The sequence below is a fragment of the Fopius arisanus genome, unplaced genomic scaffold (assembly GCF_000806365.1).
Source record: "Fopius arisanus strain USDA-PBARC FA_bdor unplaced genomic scaffold, ASM80636v1 scaffold00039, whole genome shotgun sequence".
In the NCBI taxonomy this organism is placed as follows: domain Eukaryota; kingdom Metazoa; phylum Arthropoda; class Insecta; order Hymenoptera; family Braconidae; genus Fopius; species Fopius arisanus.
In genome coordinates this window covers 278,586-301,162 of record NW_011887778.1, presented here as the reverse complement: position 1 = coordinate 301,162, position 22,577 = coordinate 278,586, and the positions used below count along the sequence as shown (strand labels likewise).

Genomic DNA, 22,577 nt, shown 5'->3' with positions numbered 1-22,577 from the left:
AAAAAAATTCCTGTTCATCGAATTTCGAAAAAAAATTGATTTTCATGTCCCAATCAAATTAATTTTTTTTCTAGACTAATAGAGAGGTCCGCTACGCAGAACTTACGAGTTTTCGCGAGAATTTTCAAAAAAATGCATTTTTATCGATTTTCGAAAAAAATATATTTTCCTCGATTTTTGAAAAAAATTCATGTTCATCTAATTTCGAAAAAAAATTGATTTTCATCTCTGAATTGCATTAAATCTTTGTTCGGACTAATTGAGAGGTCCGCTACTCAGAACTCACGAGTTTTCCCGGGAATTCTCAAAAAAAAAAAATTTTCATCGACTCTCGAAAAAATTCATTTTTATCGAATTTTGAAAAAAAAATTGATTTTCATCTCTGAATTGCATTAAATCTTTGTTCGGACTAATTGAGAGGTCCGCTACTCAGAACTCACGAGTTTTCCCGGGAATTCTCAAAAAAAAAAAATTTTCATCGACTCTCGAAAAAATTCATTTTTATCGAATTTTGAAAAAAAAATTGATTTTCATCTCTGAATAGAATTCAATCTTTTTTTGGACTACTAGTGAGGTCGACTACTTGGAACTTCTAAATTTTCCCAAAATTTTTCACGATGGAAGATATATTTTTTTAATGTTCGCCATTTTTTTTTTGTCATCGCGAAAAATTCCGAGAATTGAATGTCTAGTCGAGGTTACCATCTCACGTACACGGTATATACCTCTGTTGACTTTTCCACGTGAGTGGGTACACGAGTTAGTCAGAAAATCGACGGAGACATCCCGTGTCACCCGGGGGCCGATTGACGTGAAATGCCGATTCCTTTTGTTCCCAGCGCCACCCGTTTACTAACCGATCATTCTCGCACACTCGGGCTAAATGCTTGTGACTATAATCCAAGTACTCTGTTAATTTAATAACTGCACGGTAAACATTGGTGCGAAACTTTCGCCAAAAAAGGAAAAATTTAGCAATCCAAACAATATCCCAGGGCAAACAAAAACCAGATAGCGTCGACGAGCCTTCGATAATTAAGAACACTTTGGTTAATTAATAATTCACGGTGAAGCCATTAATTAAGACTTTCATTTGTCGCAATGGGGGAAGAAAAAAATCTATGATAGCGGTACATGGGCGCAACGTACACGGGATAATCGAAATGTTAACTAATTTAATTGAAACGATCTCGTGCGGTTATACTCTCGGGAGCGATTAAATGCGCTAAATTGAATTCTCAGGGGTACCAAGTGCGCAAATCGCCTTAAACACTGGTGCACACCAATGTTTCGCGAGTACTTGACGCGGATTAAACTCAGACGAAATTGACGTTTCCGGCCGCGCCTTTTATCCCCCTTCTCCACCCTCGAGCTCTCGTTGCTCCTTTCGCATCCGAAAGGGAGGGCAATATAAATCCTGGCATTTTGTTACGTGAAAGTAATATTATTTTCACAAGGGGGGAATTATTTCCAGTTGTGGTACAATGAAATTAATCAAAACGCGTTGACGGCACGTCGAGGGGGGGAGAATCTGTCTGTCACTTATTCATCTAGTCATATCTATTCGTATCTATTCATATCTTTTCACATCTCTTGATAATTCTTCATATCCTCCCTCTGTGAATGGGAATACAGAGTATTAACGCACGTTCCCAGTCTAATTATTTTATGATTTTACGCTGATCACAATTTCTTTTCGGTGGAGGGGGATGTAATAACGTAAATTGAACTTTCGCGATTTATTTACGTGAGCTATTTGTTGGGGATTAATCACCTTATTTGGAGTTTCTTATTTGCAATTATTTCAATTGAGGGAATTTTTCTGGGATAAATTAATAATTTTTCATTTGTTTTTGCTTATCGTTTTATTTTGAGTGAGTGATTATTCCGGTGGGTGGTAAATCAAATCGTGATAGTCAATTGAATTGGAATTTATTTAAATAACTTTCTCCTGTATTCTTGCATCCATGTAACAATTAATTGATTATATTTGAGAACGTGTCCGATACGTGTAGCTCGCTGAGCCATTTATGTAATAACGTTTTACCATCCCATTTTACCACGCTGTTTATCTCATTCGACAGACAATAAAACAAAAGGGTATAGAGTAAGATACTTTGGCTCGTAATAGGTACGACATGAAAACACGAAAAATATTGAGGGGGGGATGGAGGGAGAATAGTTATGCAAGAGTTGGAGTTCTACGTGTTTTTCCACGTGACTATTTGTATTATCCATGTGATCGCATGGGAGAGACCATCGATGGGACAAAATATCGCGTTTGTGGTGGATTATTTTAGTGAAGGAGGGAGGGATTCCTTGGTGAGGACTTTCACCCTGACAGACGTGGAGACATTTTTCACCGGTTATTATTTTGCAATCGCCATTATTTTCAAATGGAAAGGTTAGAAATTCTCTGGAAATCATCAAATTCATTAATACCGTTCTTTCAATTCGACAATTTAATATCATTCGTAATAATTAATAATTCATTATCAATGGTGAGCGAAGAATCTGGTCGTTGGTATTGACGAATATTTCTTCAGTAAATTTTTTTCATTGTTTAAATAATTCTCGTTGAATAAATAATTTTTTAGTGGGGATAATGGCACTAATAGGTGGAGGGTCATTGGGCTTTGCGAACATGTCACTTGACTCAGGGACGACAAATGTTTGATTAGCTGGATTTTATAAAATGGCGTTTTTGCAGTTGGGAACATGTGGATGACCCGTGTTAGCCACCGGGTAACCTTGCAACATGATCCTATACCGAGATTGAGCATGACCTCAATGCTGTAGATATTTGGCTTGTGGACAAAATGACTAGCGGTATATTAAATAATGTTGAAATATTTGTATAACTATTTCACCTTGGGCGTAGTATTTCCGTGAAAAATATTTGCACGCACCGGAGGGGAATGGATCTTCAGTCTCTGACCTATGATTTTGAAGTTTTTATTTTTCTCCTCTTTCTCACCATCGAAATGATGTCATTTGAATTATTTACACTGGGATCGGAGTGGATCTTGGCTTTCGGTGGATGGTTACTGCGCCATGATTTTCTCGCTGGTTATAATTTATGGGTTTATTCGAGTTTGAATATAGTCAGTGAGGTGCACCTACAAGTGCACAGTAGAAAAACATGAAACGATTATATGCATCTAGAGCTTGTGAGCTGGTGCTGCGAGAGCTGTCATTATCCGGTAAAGTCGCATTTGTGAATAGCTAGGCGATTTCTCGGGTTTGTCTGGCGCCAGAAAGACCAACTTCAAACCTATGAATTTACGTGGTTCATACAGGAAACATTTGTATTTATCATTTTTCAACGAGTACCACAATAAGTGACAGCTCCACCGAATTCACTCAGGCTAGGAAAATTTATCTGAACAATTTCGTATTTCAATTCAATTTTTTTCCTCCAAAACAATTGGAAATTGGAATTTTTCTTGAGTAATTCCTCTCAAATTAAATTAAATTAAATTTAAATTTAAATTCTTCGACTTCCGGTGGCGTAAATGGAGTGATAGGTCGAATAATTGGTATTGGCAATGGAAATTGGGATGGAATTGAGGTTTTTTTTTTTTGGTGGCTGCAGTGGGAATATTGAGTGAATAAAAATGATAGAATGAAAATGATAAGTATGTTGGACAAGGATGGGGGGATGTAACGAATGTGCAACACTTATCACAGCACCGATAGCAATCTCTTTGAGCGTCGATCGGTTCGTGTATAGAGGTATTACGCGAGGGGTAAAAACGACAGAGATACGGTATTTGATAGTGGAGAATACCGGCAAAGGAAGGGAACACACCATTGGTTTCTTGGGCTACCGGCAAGACTACCATAATAATTATTATTCTTCTTAGGATACTCGATCAAATGGAAAAGGCGCATAATGGGAAGAATCGCTCGTTATGTGTGTTGCCGGTTGTACGATAATACAGGGAGATAAGGGACGTTGAATTCTTTCGTTTGTTGAATTTATTAAATTAATTCCCAGCGTCGAACGTTAACTCAAGTCCATGGGAATTTCTATTTTCTTCGTTTGCATTTCCATTGAGAGTGAATAATCGTAAAGTCCTCGAGTGCCATTGGGATTGATGAAAAATTAAAAAAAAATCCAGGGTATTGATTCTTTATTCTCATCATCGGTAGGAATGAGAAGGCCGTGAGATAAAGAAAATTCGAGGTGTGTTGACATGGGCTATATGTCAATCCTCATGTCAACTCGTCTGGAATTTTATACTTGCAATGAATTCATTTCCTCTTTCGCGTTATTCACGATGTTAAATACAAATGGTATTGGAAATTCACTGGGAATAATTTGTCGTGACAATTGAAATTTTACTTTCAAAGGGAGAATGCTGTTACATCAAATTCTATAATTTGCATGCAATTCACGTAATAATCGATAATGTTTATTCCCTCGGGACTGCATTATTGAATCTTAAGAGCATCGACGCGAAAACTCGCTTAGACTCACAACAAGTTCACGTCGTCGTAAATTTGAGTATTAAGCCTGTAATATTTTTTCACCATTTTTTTTTCTCATCCATTTTTATCGCCTTTTTTTTTATTTTCCCGTTCTTACGTGGGGATTATAGCTCAGTATGTGGGTGTCTTTGGTGGAGAGGTGGAGTGAGGGGAGGGGGTGATGGGGGGGAAAGAGTCTCGCGCGTGGAGACGATGAGGACGCGACTAAGACGGGACTAAGACGCGACTAGGACGCGACGAGGACGCGACGAGGGGACGTCGACGCCCATGTAAAACCGCGTGCCTCCTATTCGAGTCTTCGTTATATGCCCCATAAATTTCCCTCTTTAGTTGAGGCACGCGACCAACCCATAAGCCACATGACTTCTTTTATTTTTCACTTTATCATTCAATTACTATTTCCCTTTATTCTGATTATCATTCATTTTGCAACATTATGGCAACTCATCTGCCTATTGAATAATTAAAACGTACCGTCAATGTTTTTATCCATCAATTTTAATTAACTTTTTATTCTCATCATCAATAATTCATGGGAAAAATAATTTATTCACCGTGAAGCAAAATTAATTCGACTGTAATAAATAACAGCGAGCATTAATCCGCGGGTGAGAGAGAGATGAGTTGAGTGAAAAAAAAAAATAATATCGGCAATTCAAATGAAAGAGATGAGTCACCAAATGCATCAGAGTGATCGATATCAAGAACTCTCCAACAATTAACTGCACTTCTCTCTGTAGCATCATCGAATTCACAATTTTACCGTTAAACTTTCATCCTCTGATATATATCCAATGAACCCTCGAACTCCCACCGACTATTGAATATTTTTGATTCTACCGAGGTATGAATCGGCATTGGTGTGAAATGAAACATTACAAGCATCCCCAATGGGATGCATTAATGTAACAGACGTACCACCGTATCGTAATTCAATTTCACGCTCTCCTGCCTCTTTTCCCCTCTCACCTCACTGCCATCCAATGTTATCACACCAGTGTATGATATCGCTAACAGCAGTGACACGTGTCTTTATTTTGTACGATCAATTTTATCCAACACCTGTTGTCTCTCTCACATGCACCATTCCATCTGCATCCCAGTCTCCATTATAGTCTCGATGACTTTGAAAAATTTCCAAACGACGAAATTAATTTAATTGGGTCAATTATAATTTATTACAAAAAAAAAAGAATTTTTCTTTCATTTTTGAAATGAGGGGAAAAATAAAAAAATTCAGTTGAGGAAAATTTGGGAAAATTTTGAATAGTGGTAATAGCATAATGCTGGAGGCCTCTTTCATTGAGGAATTCGTAGGAATTTAAATGTCTGACTGCGTGGGGCCGCATACCAGACTCCCCGTAATGTACCCAACCATTTGCCAAAGTGTGTGTCTCTGAGTAGCGAAGCGTCAAAAGAATGGTTACGATAATCTGGTTACGACTAATAATAGTCAGAGTTGTCTCGAGCCGGGTTATTCACACTGTCTCTTTTCCACCTTACTATTCTCGACCACCCAAACAACAATCGCCTCCTCGCACTCGACTGTAACAAGGTCGCTAACCTGCCCTGTTGTGTCGGCATCCCCATTCGAGCCTTGGGTACACACCGAGCTTTTGGTGGGAATTGAATATTTCATTGCCTTTTTCTGGCGCAACATCTTTTCTTGTACCTCCTCTCCTGGAGGCAGACTCCACACTGGGGTCGACGCCCCCCTCATTCCAATTATTATGTGTGAGTGTTGTTTGTGAACCTATTGGCAATCGGGATTCCTCAACAATTACATGATTTTTCAACAACAATTTTATCGGTTCTCTGGCTTTCAGAGAAAATTGTCGTATCAATTTTCTTGAGTGACTCTCAGTGATTAAACAGTCGCTCGATGATTAATTAATGTTATTCAAATTGATTAAAATTCCTGGACTATTTAAAACCAGATAAATTTCCCCGGTCGGTCAATTAAATAGGTTGGCGTAAAAATTCAATTTGTTGAGTTTCTACTTCCGAGGTCAGGGGGAATCGCGTTGTAATTCGCGTTTTGAACGATATCGGTGGACATAAATAATCAAGTCATTAGCATATGTCATCGGCGTGTAAAGTTTAGAAAGTGGGTACCAGTGGTTTATGGGTGGATAACGCGAGAGTAAATACCAGGCGTGGATTAATTGAATTATTTGCACGTGGATCATCGGTTGTGTTGCACCGTTGTCTATTGATATACACCGGAAGCTAGTGGTAGTCGTACGCATGGCAGCAAGTGAAATTGATAATTTATTGCTGTAAATTATGGGGGACCCATAACTCACCAGAAGTCATCGATTAATTGAGGACTTCAACGGGTTTCATGAGTGAATTTCATAGGAAATTCATTAATAAATCCACAAGTTTCAATTAATATTTTCAAATGGAAAATTACACGACATTATTCGACTTTGATGCATTCACGTGCGTCTTCATCTGCTGTGATGAGTCTCTTCCGGAATTCTTCCGTCGATGATTTGTTGCACACTCCAAATTCGGCGAACCCGAGGCCAGTGAATACCTGAACCTCAGTCTTTAGTCTTGCCTCTCGGTCCTGATAATATACCACGAAATCTTTCAGCTCAGGTACATATTTATCAAGGCACTGCTCAAAGATTCCGGCATTGTGATCAGCACAGGTCGATTCAATTCCATCAACCTTAGCCTCGAATTTTAGTCCCTTCTGCAACAGCCCGATTTTCATGAGAACGTTAACAGCAATAATTTAATCACCTCATACTCACAGTTATCAGATCATTCATTTCGGCTATGATCATTCCCCAGTGTGGAGTACTTTTCCTGATGCAATCCTCTGTTGTGTTACGGTAGCTCATTAAGATGCTGTCCAGCTCGATTTTCAAGGCACTCATACAATCTTCATGATCCTCCGTCTGCGGAAAAAATTGTAAATCGATACGTCGAATTTTAATGTCTCGTATTAACTCACTTCGATCGATGCAAATGTATTATCCACGTACAGCTCAGCCATTTCATTCTGGTACTGTTCAACTGCTGCGAATTTTCCGTTCTCCTCGGGTATCATTCGCACTTTGTACAACTCCAGTGACGATCTGATGTCACGAGATTTCAAGTACAATTCGCGGACATCCCTCGCGGGTGTTGCTTCATTCTGAAATTATCCGTTATCACAAAATTCGTACAATCATTTCTCGGTTTTTATATTTGAGGCATAATAAAACAACTTACTTGAGAAATGAAAACTGCCAAAATAATGATTCCCACGGAGTACTTCATTTTTCGCGAAACAATTAATTTCATTTTTTTTACCGACTGTTATATACCTGAATCTGATTGCATAATGAATTTTATCACTTTTTAAAATAACCGATGACCTCGAGATTAAAACTCGAAGATATCAAATTTTGCAGTTGAGTATTACATAATCGTTTTTGATAATCGCAACTGAAGTGCCAGTCGGTGGAAAATCCCGGATTCTTCTATTATGATAAAGAATATGTTTTATCATTCTAACAGATCGTAAAGGTTGGGAATAAAAATAAAACACGATGTTCGCTACAGTTTATCAATAGATTAATTTTATTAACACTTTTCTCGAGATACATCTGATGAAATGGTATTTGGATTTTTATTTGCTTTGAGGCTGGGTTAAAAGAATGAGCTTCTCTTCATTAGCGAAGCTGATTCGATGAGTTGAGGTGCACCCGTGGCAGTTAAACACTCCACTACCTCGTTATCATCTATTCTATTTCTGATCTCGGTGAAAATATCTTCCGTTACTCTTTGGAGGCATGCACCAGTCAGCATGAACCCCATGCCGACATCTGCTTGTACCTTAATCCTCACTTCACCAGCCAGTTTCTGGTAAGCAGCAACCATTCGCATAAGGAACAGTACATTTTCGTTCAAGCATGTCTCCAAGCCATCAGTAGAATTGGAGCAATAGTCTTTCAAAAAATCTGCCTTGGCCTCCACATCTTTGCCAACCTGTGACCAAAGGAATTCATTAAAAAATTAACATCCGAACCTCCGGAGGCCAGAGGAAACTCTGGAATACTCACAGTAATCAATTGATTAATTTGATAGGCGTAGGTCACCCAACGTGGCTCGTTCTCCTCGAAACATTTCGTCAAGACTTCATTTATCATTTTCATAATGACTTTAGCCTTCTTCAGCAAGATCTCCTTGCACTGTTTGTCTTCCCAATTCTGTAATAATTTCAGGATTGCATTAGGGATTGCCCAGGATTTTTATTAGTCAAGTAAAGCTCACATCAATTGCTGCAATTAGAACATCAATGCCAGTCTGTTGAGCTGCATTCATCACAGCTGCGAGTCTGAGACTCTCCTCTTCTGGTATATTTTTCTTGTACAATTCTAGGGACAATTTAATTTCGCTGAGTGCCGATACGGTGGTATTAAAGTCGTCAATCGAAGTTGCTTCATCCTGAAATCATTCCACTTAGAATTGAATATTCGATATTCACGAGATAATTAAAGTCCGTCGACTTGAGTTGAAACTCACCTGTGGTAAAAGTGCCAGAATGGCGATGATAACCGCAAAGTACTTCATCTCTCGATAAATGACAAACCTGTCGAATTGATTTCGTTTCGGTTGTTATATACACCGCGTCCCCCCTCATTGCACAAATGATAAAAAAAACTAGACTTGAGATTTCGTTGAACAACATTATAATTTTTGGAGGGTCGATAAGCTCACGGTGATAATCTATTTTATCGCCAATTGAATGATCAGTTCGATCACAATATCAATTATTCTCGGAAAGAAACCTAATTAGATAAATAATAAAAATAATGGTCAGGGTAATTGGTTCACACCAGATTCCGTCACCTCGAACCAACTCGATCGACTTCCGGTGGTGTCTGGTGAATCCTCTTGGTCGGGGTACAACACGATCGGCGAGACGCACACGTGGGGGATAATTCTGATGCGCCCAACCATTCGATCCTTATCTACAACGCATAATATATGTAGATTACTCGGAGTGGCGCACGCGGCCGACATTCCCGGGGATTAGAGCCGGCGAAATGTAGATTACGGGTAATAAACCGGGGCTAAAATGGCCAAGTACATCTTTTTCTAAAATCCCTCATAATTTAATTTTTTTTCCTCACTCAAGAGCCTATTTTTTTTTACTCTATTGTAATTTTTACCCACGTGGTATCTTCGATGGAATCGCGCCTCGAGCGTGAGTCATCCTCTCAGTCTCATTTTATCATCCTTTTTGCTCTCAGTCGATCACTTTTGTTGTTGCACCGGTGAATTTAAAAAAAAAGTCAGGGAGACAATGAAGGCGTTCGAGGGCTGGGAATAATTGGTGTTATAGGAAGCCTCTCTCTGTGAATTATCGGTTAATCGGTGAATTATCGGGCGTGTGACCCACTACTCTTGGGTTTTTCGGATGAAATAAAATTGAGGCAGCGTTCATCGGTTAGAACAATGGTAGAATTGGGGGAAGTGTGTCGGGTGGTCTTTTTTTTTTTTTTTTTTTTGAGGATGAGACGGAGAAACGAGGCGGGCGTGACGGCCATGTGATCGAGGGAAAAGAGTACGATACACGCCTTCGGGATCGGTATAATGGACTGTCTTATGATACAGCTGTTCGAGGATCTATTACGCCTGCGCAATACATATTTCAGTGGCGCCACTGTACCTGTTCATTTTTAACCTCGACAACTTCTTTTAAATTCAACGATTTATCGTATTTATCATTTTCTGAATTTCTCTAATCTCGATCGGTGATTTTGCCAAAATCATTCACCTAATTATCGAGGCGCCATTGGTCTTCTCTCAATTAAAATCAAGGGGAAGGAAATGAAATCATTCTACTATATCGAAAAATATGTTGAAAATTCGGGTCGCAGATTTAGTTACTCGCCCATTCGAGAATTTTAGCGACAGCCTCTGATGATCCTGTACACTAGTTTAAATATAAATCGAGACATTCATAAATCACGTGGTTGGATAGAGGCGCGAGGCTTGAGGGCAACTCCATGGCGCGTGGGTCGAATACCGGCCCTTTCTAGAATGATCCGAGAGGTTTAAAATGCCCTTTACACTCCCCGATAAGGTATTTGCTATATTTATCTTGGTTGAATTGGCAAAAAATTTTTTTTATTGAAAAAACCTAGGACTTTTGTTATTTTTCATGTTGTTTGTATCGGTGTTATTATTTCCATCAGTCAAATGGCCTCTTGGTGAACGATACCATCGAATTGTCTCATTAATTATTCATTGAAAACTATCCTGTCGCATTTGCTGGGGTATACTGAACTCCAGCGAATCGTCTGGCAATGTTCTCTTAACAGATACAGGGGTGAATAATCCTCACTATCTCCAAAGGTCTTCGGTTTCATTGCTAATAAAAATTTCACATTTGCGAATAAATGCGTATGATATTCGGAGATTGTGATCGGGAGGATGGATAATTATTTTTTGATAGAATCAATTGGAAAAAATTACGCAGTTCAATGTGAATTATTGTCGTTGGCTTGGTGATTAGTGATAAATCTTGGGCTGGATAAATTATAAACTCCCTATCGTTTGTGTAAATTTTAATAATCAAGTTTTGACTCAACCTCCTATCTGTACAACTTCGGCGTTCTTCAGCTATCTCCATGGAATGTGAACGAAAGTGCACATAAATTCTCGTAATGCGATACACATACTCTTGTAAACGTTGTGTCTCAATTAGAGATAACCGCGGAAATATCAATTTTACTTGAAATTAAAATTCTCGGACTATTTGATAATCATCTGACTATGAGCGTTATGGGTGCTATTATACGGCAGTCGTAAACATGTTATTTTTTCAATTTTTACTTGTCGAAATGATGAAAATATGGACACGAATGGGTTTAGCTGTTGAAATAGATACTTTTAAACGTCGCGGGACTTTACCGTTACGAGATATCTATTGAGTCCGACGATCTTATCGGGTAAAATTGTACGGATGTTCTGGTGGGTACTTTCAGGGGAATGCCCTTTTCTAGTTATCGGATTGTTTCATTAGTATCATTAGTATAAAAAATAACGAGACATGTGAATTTGAATTTTTCCATTCGAATCTTTATCAGATAACGATTACAAAGACAAAAAATTTTTTTTATGAGCGAACGAATTATATTCAAGGGATTGATTCGATTTATTGATCGGTGGAATTAATTGAATACACGGGGAAGGATTTAACGAATATTCGGGTGGAACCTGGAAGTCTTGGGTGAGGGTATTAACCCACATGGAGTGGGTGATCTACTGGGCTAATGCCAAACTGGTCCCACCCAGGCACGCGATAAAAAGCGATTACTTTAAGGTAGCCCCAGGGCCAAAGCCCTTGGTGGCTCCATCTCACTCCTTATTTTTCTTTTTTTCTTACGGTCTCTTTGCCCATTTGAAATGAATCCGAGATCCCAGCGTGTGCACGGGGGCGCCGTACTCATACTCCTCTCTCACCCTCTCTCTCTCTCTTTAACTTTTAAAAATAACAGGTCGCGTATATATCGGAATTTGGCCTGCGATATAAAGAGCAGACAAAAAAAAGAAACCGTGAAGCCGCAAGCATGGAGAGATTGCTCACCGCGTTGAGACTGTGTGGGTTATATTTTTTGGATGAGAGGGAAAAAGAAACGAAGGCCAGGGGAGAGAGTTATTAACCCAATGAAAAAACAAATTTTGTTTCGGTAAAAGTGGAAAAATTTATTAGCACTTTTTTTCACAACCGGGGAAAAATAATTTTGGATCTATTGGTGACTGGTGTGTCTCGAGGGGTTGAACAATATTTTTTACTGGGGATTCAGTGACTTTTATTTACATTTTGCTCTCAGTGCAGCGAAGACTGTTGGATATAGTTCGATTTCGGTGGTTCTTTTTTTTTTGTTTTCTTTTTTTTTTCAAATTTTATATTGGGAAAATTATTTATCTTGACAAAGAGGGCATTGGTATGGAGGTTGGAGATGCCCGGTTGGACTTCCAACGATAAGATCGACTTACTTTCTGAAGCAAAATGCAGACGTGGCTCGCTGCGACATTAGAATGGAGCAAAACACCGTACGCCTGTCAATGCCGGTCTCAGTATCTCTTCTTCTTGGCTAGCTTTTTTTTTTTCTTTTCAACTACTTTTGTTTTTTTGCTTCACGAAGTATGTACCCCACTCATGACATTTTCCAACCGGCTATATTGTGAGCTGGCAACTTAAACGTCACACTGTGAGAAAACGTTGCCCCTATTATTGCATGACTCGTTGATTTTTATTCTAGTTGAGAATGAACGCACATGATAACGAGGTATGTTGTGTTTATGCCAAGACGTCAGAGGTAGAGGATAATATTTTCGTGTCTTCTTACATCTCTTTGTGAGAGTAATTGAGAGTACGTCTCATTCTCGATCTATTCTCTTCGCGAATGTTATTATCCATTCGTCAAAAAATTTTTCCACGTTGACTTTGACAAAAATACATTTTTCAAGGATCCGTGACACATGTTACGACAATTTATCATTTGTTGACATCGTTAGTCTCGATTTATTCAACGATGAATAATGCAGAATGAAAAATTAATGAACTCGTGAATTCTCGTGTGCCAGATGGAATATGACAAATTTCCGGCAATAATATTCTCTTCGACTTGTGTGGAATGGCGTCGTGAATATTAAAAATAATATTTCAGTTGCCGGTTTTCTCAGTTATTTTGTTTTTATCCTCGTGAGTTTTCACTATTTTGGTCGTTAATCAGGACAATAATACCGTTCAGAGTTTCTATTTGTGGCGTTGGTACGGCTTAAAATAAAATTGGGAAGTGGCTGCGAGATGGGAATAAAATATCTACGGATTAAACCGGTGATTTATTTGTTTTTGTCTTTGTTGAATTTACAAAACAACCGGTGAATTTTTTTTTCTAACGGTTTCTTATCCAATTCTTTTAATAAAAAAAAATTGATCCACTTTCTACGAATGAACTAGCATTCACGTTTTTTTAATATCGACATCGATCCAAATTTGTTTTCAATTATCTCCGCGGCATCCCGGCAATTCGATAATGATCGATACAAATGCATTTTAAATTGATAGCGATCACTCGAGTATTTCATCAAAGCTACCCGCAATCACTCCATTATTTTATCGAGTGGCAAAAAAATAAATAAATATCTCCTGCATAAACAGAAATAGCTGACATCTGCATCCACTTTGATTCGAATAATTCCCATCTTAAATTTTCACTAATGGGGAAAGCCTGTGCGAATTGTCACGTACAGAGCGTATGACTCCCATCCAAACTAAATAATCAATCAAAACAAACAGATCTATTCTCGGTGGATTTTCCATCGATTTATAGATCCTCGGTCTATAAACGTGAAATCGATTCGTTGAAATCATCCATTTAACTTGACCCTGAGACAACATTCGGTTTTTGTTTCCTCAATCTCATAATTAAATCAATATAAATTATTATTGTCAATGGTGCAATCGATAATTTTCCAGAATAATAATTCTGCATGAAAAATAAAATTTCTTTGAATTACCAACGCAATTTGAAAATTCAGATAACTCTCTCCTGAAATTTTCATGAATTTTAAATAATTCAGTTTAACCCACTCATGACGTGCCCCACAAGGTTCATCCATTTATTCCCCTCAAATCTATAATCACCCACCGATTAATAGAATAATTAATGAATGAGAATAAAAATGTCGATTCAAAACAGTTGAGGGAACAATGAGGACGCATCGTTCGATGATATGTTCATGAATGAGTATGATCGCGTGGGGCGGCTAATGAAGGTGCACATAATCAAGTCCTGGGTTTCAACTCGCTGGAGGGGTCGAGTGGTAGAAATAAAAAGAGAATGAAAAATAAATTGAAAGAGAAAAAAAATTTTATGCATCCGGGTTGCAAGTCATCGTGAGAACGGAAGAAGGACCGCCAGGAATCCGCCTACACGTGCCTAAGAGCTCATCAGAATTAAAAATGCATTTTCCCATTTTTCTTTCATACCCTCCCCTCCCATCGCCATTACTTGCCCCCCTCCTGTCAATGGTTTTTCATCCATATCAGTCAACTCGAGGGGGGGCCTTCAAAGGATTTAGTACTTACTCCAGTGTACGTTCCATTCGTATTTAGACTCGTTGACAAATTTATCACACGCACAGGCTTGAACCAGCAAAATACATTGCGCATACGTGACGATTAGAACGTACAGAGAGGTGGGGGGAGGAGGAGGAGGAGGGGAGGATATTTTATTGCACACCGACTGCTCAATTTATCGTTCATTCATCTGACAAAAACCGGAATTTGCCAAAATATTGGTCACTATTCAAGATTAATTAGATCTCAGTGGTTTAGTATTTTTAAATATTTGTTTATTACTGCTCCAATAGTGGAATGAATGGAATAACTCAAATAAATTATGCAGCTAGTGAAACCACTTACTCATACATCAGATAAAACATTAATATTTTTTAATTTATTCACGGAGGTGTTGAAACCTCGATAAAAGGGTTGGACATAATAAAATGACCGAAAAAATGGTCTGATTGAACTGCAAAAAAAAAACGATAAGACCTGTTGGGCGTGTCAGTAGGTCTGCAACATTTATTGCGATAATGTGTTTCTAGGTCGCTGAATAGTCCCTCGTGCTGAACGCATTCCTTTCTATAATCCATGTCCAACTGTCTTAGGTATTGGCCATTTTTATCGGTTGAAATTCAGAAAATATTGATGATTAAAAATTGAGAAGGAATCACTGGGGCATGTCAAAATCCGTAAGATCCATCCCTCCTGGGATATCAGACAAACGTGAAAGCCTAATGGACATCGGTGATAAGTCATGGTGAATTGAATTTTGAGGGGCAGGGGGTTCTGACACTCGATTTAAATCCTCTCCCACTATTTAAAATGTTCTGTATCGATTACCAATATCTAACCGGTACTTTGAGGGCTCTGTCCTTATTCCCTCCATCTCTAAAAGCCCTGTCCTAAACGGTGAATGATCGAGCCGATGGGCATTCGAGGGCGTCGATAAGTACCATTTCACGATCGGCTCATGCCGTGATCGACTAATGGACTCCCGATAAAAGTTTATAAAAATAACCGAACAATAATCTCAGGCTATAAACTAAAAAAAAAAACGTTTAAGATCCACGATAAAAATTATCACTCAGAGAATTCGAATTCTTCTGGAAATTCTGGAAATTCTTCTTCTTTCAATTAAAAAATGTCAATTGCCATCCCGTAATTGACATTTTTTCTTAACAATTCGAAATCGCAATGGGCCCAAAAATAAGATTCCCCTCAATCGTCACTCCACGTGACTCAGACGATCATCTTAACAGTTGATTCAATGAGATTTAAACTAACGACGTCTAATTAATTCAGTGGTAATGACAATTATCTTCGAGACCCCGATCTAATCCCTTTGTCTTCAATGGGAATGTGTCACGGTCACAAAGGCGGATGAGTAATATTGTTCAATGCCCCTGATAATTGAGGGATCGTTCACCAGCATAAATTCAAATGGTCGTTATCATCGACATCATGGGGAATGATACAAGGACTCTAAACTGCTGTATGACAGGTCGATAAAAATTGTAACAGTCCAGGAAACTGAAAATGAATTGTCGGTGGATAGTCCTGGGACCACCAGCGTCTCCACTGGAGTACCAGAGAGTGACTCGCCTGATTTTATGTTTCCTGGACACACGCCCGGCATTTCAGTTGTTGGCTGATCCTCCATTGCCAGTATTTTCCCCCCCACCCTCTCTCTCTCTCTCTCTCTCTTTTCTTCTCTCTTTCCATACACATAGACATTACATAGGTTTAAAACTTGGGTTATAAAGGATAAGTTTGCTGGTGAGTCGCACTACCCTAGCACGCCCATAGTCGTTACCACGGAGAGATGTAATAAATGGCAGTGTACCTTCTGGCCTTACAACTTCCCGTGTAAAGACAATACATCTCTATTTTATTCGTTCCTTTACCAAACGACGTAATGGATAGAAAGGTTCATATATAACTGGTCGCTTCTCGTCTATCTCGACAACAGGAATATAATGCGGTGTACAGTCATTCCACTCGCGGCTTTGACTATTATTCATGCTATTTTTTAATATGATATTTGAGATTTTTTCACTCGTGGTATCATCGGGGTAATGGTTTACTGTGATATTAATGGGGGAGATGGGGCGATTGTTTTTGTGTGGGGGGGTATACTGGCGGGTTTGATAACGAGACCGTGTTTACTGATTAGTAATGATTTTTTTCTTTGAGTATGACCCGGGGTCACCGTCTCATTTTTCATACACTGCGTTTTTGCGGGACTTGAGGATTTATTTAATGCAAAGTCAATTTTCGTAAATTTTCGTCATTTTTCGGGGAGATAAATGGGAAATAAAAAGTTTTAATTGAAATTTAATTGAAAATCATATGATTTAGAATGCCATAAAAATCGGCAATAATAAACAATAAACACGGTTTTTCAAGAAAAATTGATAATTCAATGATAATGATTTGCGGTGGGGATGAACGACATATTTACCGGTAAATGAAAAATTTCGGGAGAACTTCTGATTTAAATTGAATTGAAAATCATATGATTGAGAATTTTATAGAGATTTTAATGATTCAGATTCACAAATGGCTTCCTTATCTTCCACTTCCCCATCCCGTTGGAATAAAATAAGCAGACGGCATGGGGGAGTTGAACTCCAAGTGGTAAAATATCACGTCGAGGTCTGTAAAATCACATGAGTGGTATCTAACATTGTATCGAAAATGCCGGTACACTCAACTATTGGAGTTAATAGACCCTCCGGAGTGTTGGGCATGCACCTCATCGGTACCGACGTTCAAACAGTCAATGAGATACCCTGCAATACTGCCCCTTTTGAATTTTTAAAAGGGCCTTTAAGGGACTTTATACTCGGGGTGGTGGGGATATTATCGGGTTGGGGTGAAACTCATGAGGACAATGACATCGGGATGGGGATGGGTTACGAGAGCCCTCTCGGCATCACTAGGAATCGAGAGATCGAGAATCGCTTGCGTGTTTTGCACGATCCGAAAGTGGCTCGCTCATCGAGATAACTATACAGCTGGGCTTTAAAGAGACGCACCGTAATTTATCGCACAACGTCTCATTCACATTTGATAAGAGCCTACGTGAGATAACACGGGGGAGTCGATTCAATGCCGTTTTCCATTTATTTTATTTGATTGTTCCATCATTTTTGCCAATTTTTTCAACTCGTCAATTTGCGGGAAATTTTTTTATCGTTTAGACATTTTTTTTTTATTCCTCTTTTTTTTTCGCAATCAATTGTTTATTCCGCGTATGTTCACATATTATCGTAGAGGATGATAAAATCCACGAGGATGTAAAAAAATTTTTTTTCCAATGATTGCGGTGCGGATGGGGAATGTCGAGTGTTGTTTTTATTTGGTCTCAGCTATTTCTATTTTTATAAAGACTGTCAGCACCCACGTTACGCAGGTTCGCGACATTCTTCTGCGGTGAATATCACTTCTCACCGAGTTTAATCTCTTCGTATCGAATTCATCAATTGTAGACCGGAAGTTGGATAATGCAATCAGTGAATAACAGTCATCGATTCCGAGGTAGTCGCAACATTGTGAGACGCATGTGCTCGATATATCGAGTTACTCAGCGTCAAAACATCGATGGCATATCTTGAATACAAATAGGAGTTATTTGCAACCTCGTTGCAATGTTCAAATTGGCAAGACTCGGTCTCTGTACAATCATTGCTGGCAACCCCACGGGTTTATCATTTATCAATTCAAAAATTAATTTTTTTATAATACACCATCTCAATTATTTTTCCAATAAAAAAATATATATACCATATATATATATTTTTACTTCAAATAACTGAATGATAAAAAAATTCAATTTGATTTATAGTATAAAGTAAAAGAATTATGGAATCCAGGTGGAAGAGTAATTGAAAAAAAATGATGAAAAAATGAAAAAATTCATCAACGCGAATAGATAATTGACAATTGTATTAGTGCATCGTTAGCATTATTGCATGTGGGCCAGGGAGATATAAACAGTGAGAATTGCTTTATCGCGAGAGAATGCGACAAGCTCTGACGTAGAATGCGATTCGGGTAAAGCGTCATTTTCCGGGGAGGTGGAGATAATAAATAATTGAATTTTGCTGACGACAGCATGCGTAGTCCTTGAAGATTGAAGAGGCCAAATATAATATAGAGGTGACGATTGGTGGATCGTTTAAAAATTGGGTTTAGGATTACCAGGTGGTTGTGGACACGCGAGATATTCCAATATCCCGCCCCTCTCTCACTTTAATTATTCGTTTTTCTCACCTTTCATGTTAAAGAGTACGCGGGCAACATAGTACATTCCTTGCTAGTCAGGTTGAGGTGTCGTATTACCAACTGTTGGCCGTTCTCTTCCCTTTTTTTCCAAAATAAACTCTCAAACGAGTGTTATACCCAATGCTAAGACCAACCAATCTCCTTCCAATCCTTACTCCCCACCTCCACTCTACTTCATCTTATACCGAAGATAAACGTTCCCTTTGCGTCGATAAAGCCACGTTAATTTATTACCATTCTCAGTTTTAGAGTTTATGTACCCAACTCTCGGCAAATTCTCTATTCCTTCCATCCTGTTTGGACACTGTCGCCAAGTCACAGCCCCTGGCTCCCCCAGCCCCCAAGCCATTTCACCATTTCAAATATCCACCGGAGGCTCGTCAAACCTCCATTACCTGTGAAAATTCATTCATTCGTTTTTTTTTTAATATACGCGCGATTATCTTACTCTTATGATTGTTACGGAATCGAAGACGCGCTCCGGGCGCGTCATTTGATTCCGTTGTGTTGATGATGATATACCCAATGATTGACCAATGAGAAAAGAGTTATTCGGAATGGCCAATGAGAAATAAGATTACGCGTGAAAAGTCTTACGTATCAAATGAGCTGAAATGTTGAGCCAAAGGCTCACAAAAAACGTGACATCCTTTTTTTTTTTTTAAGGAAATTCTTTCTTGGGAAAAATAATTTTTTTATCGCGGCACGCCGATGATAATTCGTCTCGGTTTAATGCTTATATCTTACTCATGCAAAAACCCTCGGGGGTGTCGATGAGTATCGATCGAATGTCGAGAGGTCAATGCTATTTTCACGGTAAATTTCACATTTTCCATTGTAACATTTACACTGACTATCGGATTCTCCAATATTTTATTCAGGTCTCTCTACCTAAAAAATGAATTATCGATATTTTCAAAGTCTATCGATTCGATATATCGACCATTGCGATTTTCTTCGTCCCGCCCTTTCACCTCATTTCGAAAATTTTCCTGGAAATGTGACTAACTCGGTTATCTCATTAATCTCATGGTAAACAACTCGGCTACCGATTTAGTTCCACGATCAAAATGTTAGATTATCGAAGAATAAAAAAAAAAGAAGGGGGAGGGGGGAGGCAACGAGTGGAATACATTAAAAAGCATATTTCTGAGAAATGGCGTGCAGGAGAGCTCGGAGGGCGTTGATATTGCCCCAAAAGGACAGTACCCACCGGTATACGGTGAAAAGTTAGCACGAGTTAAAGTTCTATCCCTTTTAGTTGTACCTGAAGAGTTTGCACGGATTATATACCCAATGGTTGAGTGGGAGGGAGGGTGGGGGAGTTATGCGCATGTATTAAATTTCAAACTCTCGCCCGAGGCTAGACTGCACGCTTGGTTCCTCCTATATATATCTGGTTATAACCCCTTGGCATCCCCCTGTTCGGGTACCCGAAGGTGGATAGGTGGCAAGGTGCAGGCGCAACTACGACCTACGACCTTGGCTTGAGTCACGACTTCGGATGCAACTGCACCGAGCCACCACTCAAGGCACCACTCTCTTATTTTACTCATGACCATATGTGATGCCCTTACACCATTCTCTCAATTTGAATTATACACTATACCGTTTTATTGCCAACTTGTCCCTTTTCTATGGTCAACAGGAAAATTCATTGGTAATGAGAGGGACTATTCAAATTCACTTGCTCAAGGCATTAACTCAATTTTCAAGGTTAAAAATATATTCAATTTACAATCAAGATAAATTAAATATTTCATTCAGATGAATTGGATGAATATTTTTGGCTCTCGGGTGTTAAGAAATTTTTAAGACTGATATCACTGGGTAATTTCACACGGGACCAATTCTTGTTTCATTGTTTTTTTTTTTTTTATGAGGGGCTCGCTTGTGTGTATGAGCTTTCCCGAATAGAATCTGGTGTCCCAGTTACTCCCAGACTGTGAAGTACACTTTAGTCTATTTACACTGGGTAAAAAAAAGAAGTCAAGGGCACTATAAAAATTGATAAACCATTTTAATCTCTCGATTCTTTTTAAATACAGAAAAGATAATTTTTAACAAGGTGTTAATATCGCCAAGTCATGACAGGGTGTTGTGTTTATGGTACCGGATGAGGGAATTTTGCGCGTGTTATTTTGGAATATGAGATTGAAGATGTGCTCTATACGCTCTGGTGATACCAAAACCTTGGCACGAATAGGGAGGATGTACCTCCCCTGGGATTATTCCCAGACATTTGAACTTGTTCGACGTACGGTAAATCGTTGAGAGTCAACCCGTCAATTAGTCTTATGACATGGCCGAGACCAATGTGTCCGGCTGAAATCTCAACTCGTGGCTATTTTTATTCACGACCGCAATTTTCATGTCTCGGGTGAGAGAAAATTTGTAATGAGATAAGTGGTGTCGTTCAAATTTTTTTCCCTCACCTTTGGCTGAATATTTTGAGGTGAAGTGAGCCCATTGGAAAGCGGGGAAAATTATTTTAATTTTATTAAGGGAAATTTTTTATTGTCAATTTCACTGGAAATATTTCATTTTGCATATTGCATCCTGCATCTGCTCTGATTAGTTATTCAATTTGGGGTACACAGTGCGCGTTGAATGAATTATTAACTTTTCTTTATTTTCTCCAGTGGAAAATGATTTTCTTTTCAGAGAATTTCATGGCATCACTTCAATCATTCCAAAAGTGGTTGAAGCAAAAAAATTCCTTAATAATCAGTTATTTATCGTGAATAAAACTTGCAAGACCCAAAAAACCGAATATCAAGGTCAAGGTCACATCGAAATTAATCCCCAAAGGGGCCAAACGGTGCCCCAAAACCGGTCGGTACTCACTCGACGATTATTAACCGAGAGAGAAATGTTTTCATACTTCATTATACTTTATCTTGTCCTTTCTCAATTAATTCATCAACACACGCACGAAATGACAATTGAATCGTTTGGTTAATATCGTGAATTCAATATATAGTGGAACGCGACATGATTATAAATAAAAATCATTGTGGAAAATATTTAAAAGAAAATTTTAGAGGGAGGGGGAGGTAGGGATGAGGATTAAGAGTAATGAGGATAAATGGTTGAATTATTAAAAAGAATGGATTTTGTTGAAATTTAACAAAAAAAAATTTATTCATCAATTTAATCCAAGTGACTAGCACTCAAATACAATTCATCAATTTGCAAAAATCATCAAATTGCCTTGGAATGTATTTAACATCGATCCATCGATAATTGACCTCATCGAGGCACTCCGTAATCACACTATGTACAGAAAGTTTTACAGTCTTAATCCTAAAGCAACCTTCATCAAGGTGATGTAAAAAAAAAAGAGCACGGGATCTTTTTATCATTAAAATATAAACATCAACTCTCACGCCGCAGTCTCTCAATGCATTCGAGAAAATCCAAGTGATATCTATCGATAATTCATGATAAAAATTGTTCAGCAATCGTCGATTCTTCAATAACTTCCTCAGATTTTATCCCTCTTTTTATCTCTCGATAAAGGAATCAGCGGATAAATTATTCCATTCTATTTACAATGAGAAATTAAAACAGTCAAGAGGTATCTCGGATTTTCTCCCCGCTAATTAAAATCATCCACTAATCGAACTTAGGGGTGTATCTTATTCACTCGGTACACTGATGTTTTTATCACGAGATAACGTCATCGAGTAACAATTAATTCAAGCAT

At 38.5% G+C, this 22,577-nt stretch overlaps 2 protein-coding genes and 1 long non-coding RNA gene across 3 annotated transcripts in view; 1 reads left to right on the top strand and 2 right to left on the bottom strand.

Moving 5' to 3' along the window:
• The window catches only part of LOC105266531 (uncharacterized), a 72,352-nt gene that overhangs the window by 27,851 nt on the left and 21,924 nt on the right, over positions 1-22,577 (top strand). The gene's annotated exons all lie outside the window — the stretch shown is intronic.
• On the bottom strand, positions 6,780-7,786 carry LOC105266529 (uncharacterized). Its single transcript, XM_011304767.1, has 4 exons — positions 7,723-7,786; positions 7,463-7,645; positions 7,260-7,406; positions 6,780-7,198 (listed from the first exon to the last, which is right to left on the bottom strand). Exons 1-4 carry the CDS (start codon positions 7,768-7,770, stop codon positions 6,917-6,919), a joined length of 660 nt encoding a protein of 219 aa, XP_011303069.1. The 5' UTR covers positions 7,771-7,786; the 3' UTR covers positions 6,780-6,916.
• LOC105266530 (uncharacterized) lies at positions 8,058-16,488 on the bottom strand. Its single transcript, XM_011304769.1, has 5 exons — positions 16,425-16,488; positions 9,019-9,085; positions 8,767-8,940; positions 8,556-8,702; positions 8,058-8,481 (listed from the first exon to the last, which is right to left on the bottom strand). Exons 1-5 carry the CDS (start codon positions 16,460-16,462, stop codon positions 8,143-8,145), a joined length of 765 nt encoding a protein of 254 aa, XP_011303071.1. The 5' UTR covers positions 16,463-16,488; the 3' UTR covers positions 8,058-8,142.

What these genes read in the sequence shown, in the direction of transcription:
- LOC105266529 (XM_011304767.1), bottom strand. Translation starts at nt 7,770, where the DNA reads ATGAAGTACTCCGTGGGAATCATTATTTTGGCAGTTTTCATTTCTCAA. An exon ending in ATACATTTGCATCGATCGAA is followed by an intron (nt 7,407 to 7,462) that starts GTGAGTTAATAC and finishes TTTTTTCCGCAG; the next exon opens with ACGGAGGATCATGAAGATTG. An exon ending in AAATGAATGATCTGATAACT is followed by an intron (nt 7,199 to 7,259) that starts GTGAGTATGAGG and finishes GGGCTGTTGCAG; the next exon opens with AAGGGACTAAAATTCGAGGC.
- LOC105266530 (XM_011304769.1), bottom strand. Translation starts at nt 16,462, where the DNA reads ATGTATTGTCTTTACACGGGAAGTTGTAAGGCCAGAAG. An exon ending in TTCTGGCACTTTTACCACAG is followed by an intron (nt 8,941 to 9,018) that starts GTGAGTTTCAAC and finishes GAATGATTTCAG; the next exon opens with GATGAAGCAACTTCGATTGA. An exon ending in AAATTAATCAATTGATTACT is followed by an intron (nt 8,482 to 8,555) that starts GTGAGTATTCCA and finishes CTTTGGTCACAG; the next exon opens with GTTGGCAAAGATGTGGAGGC.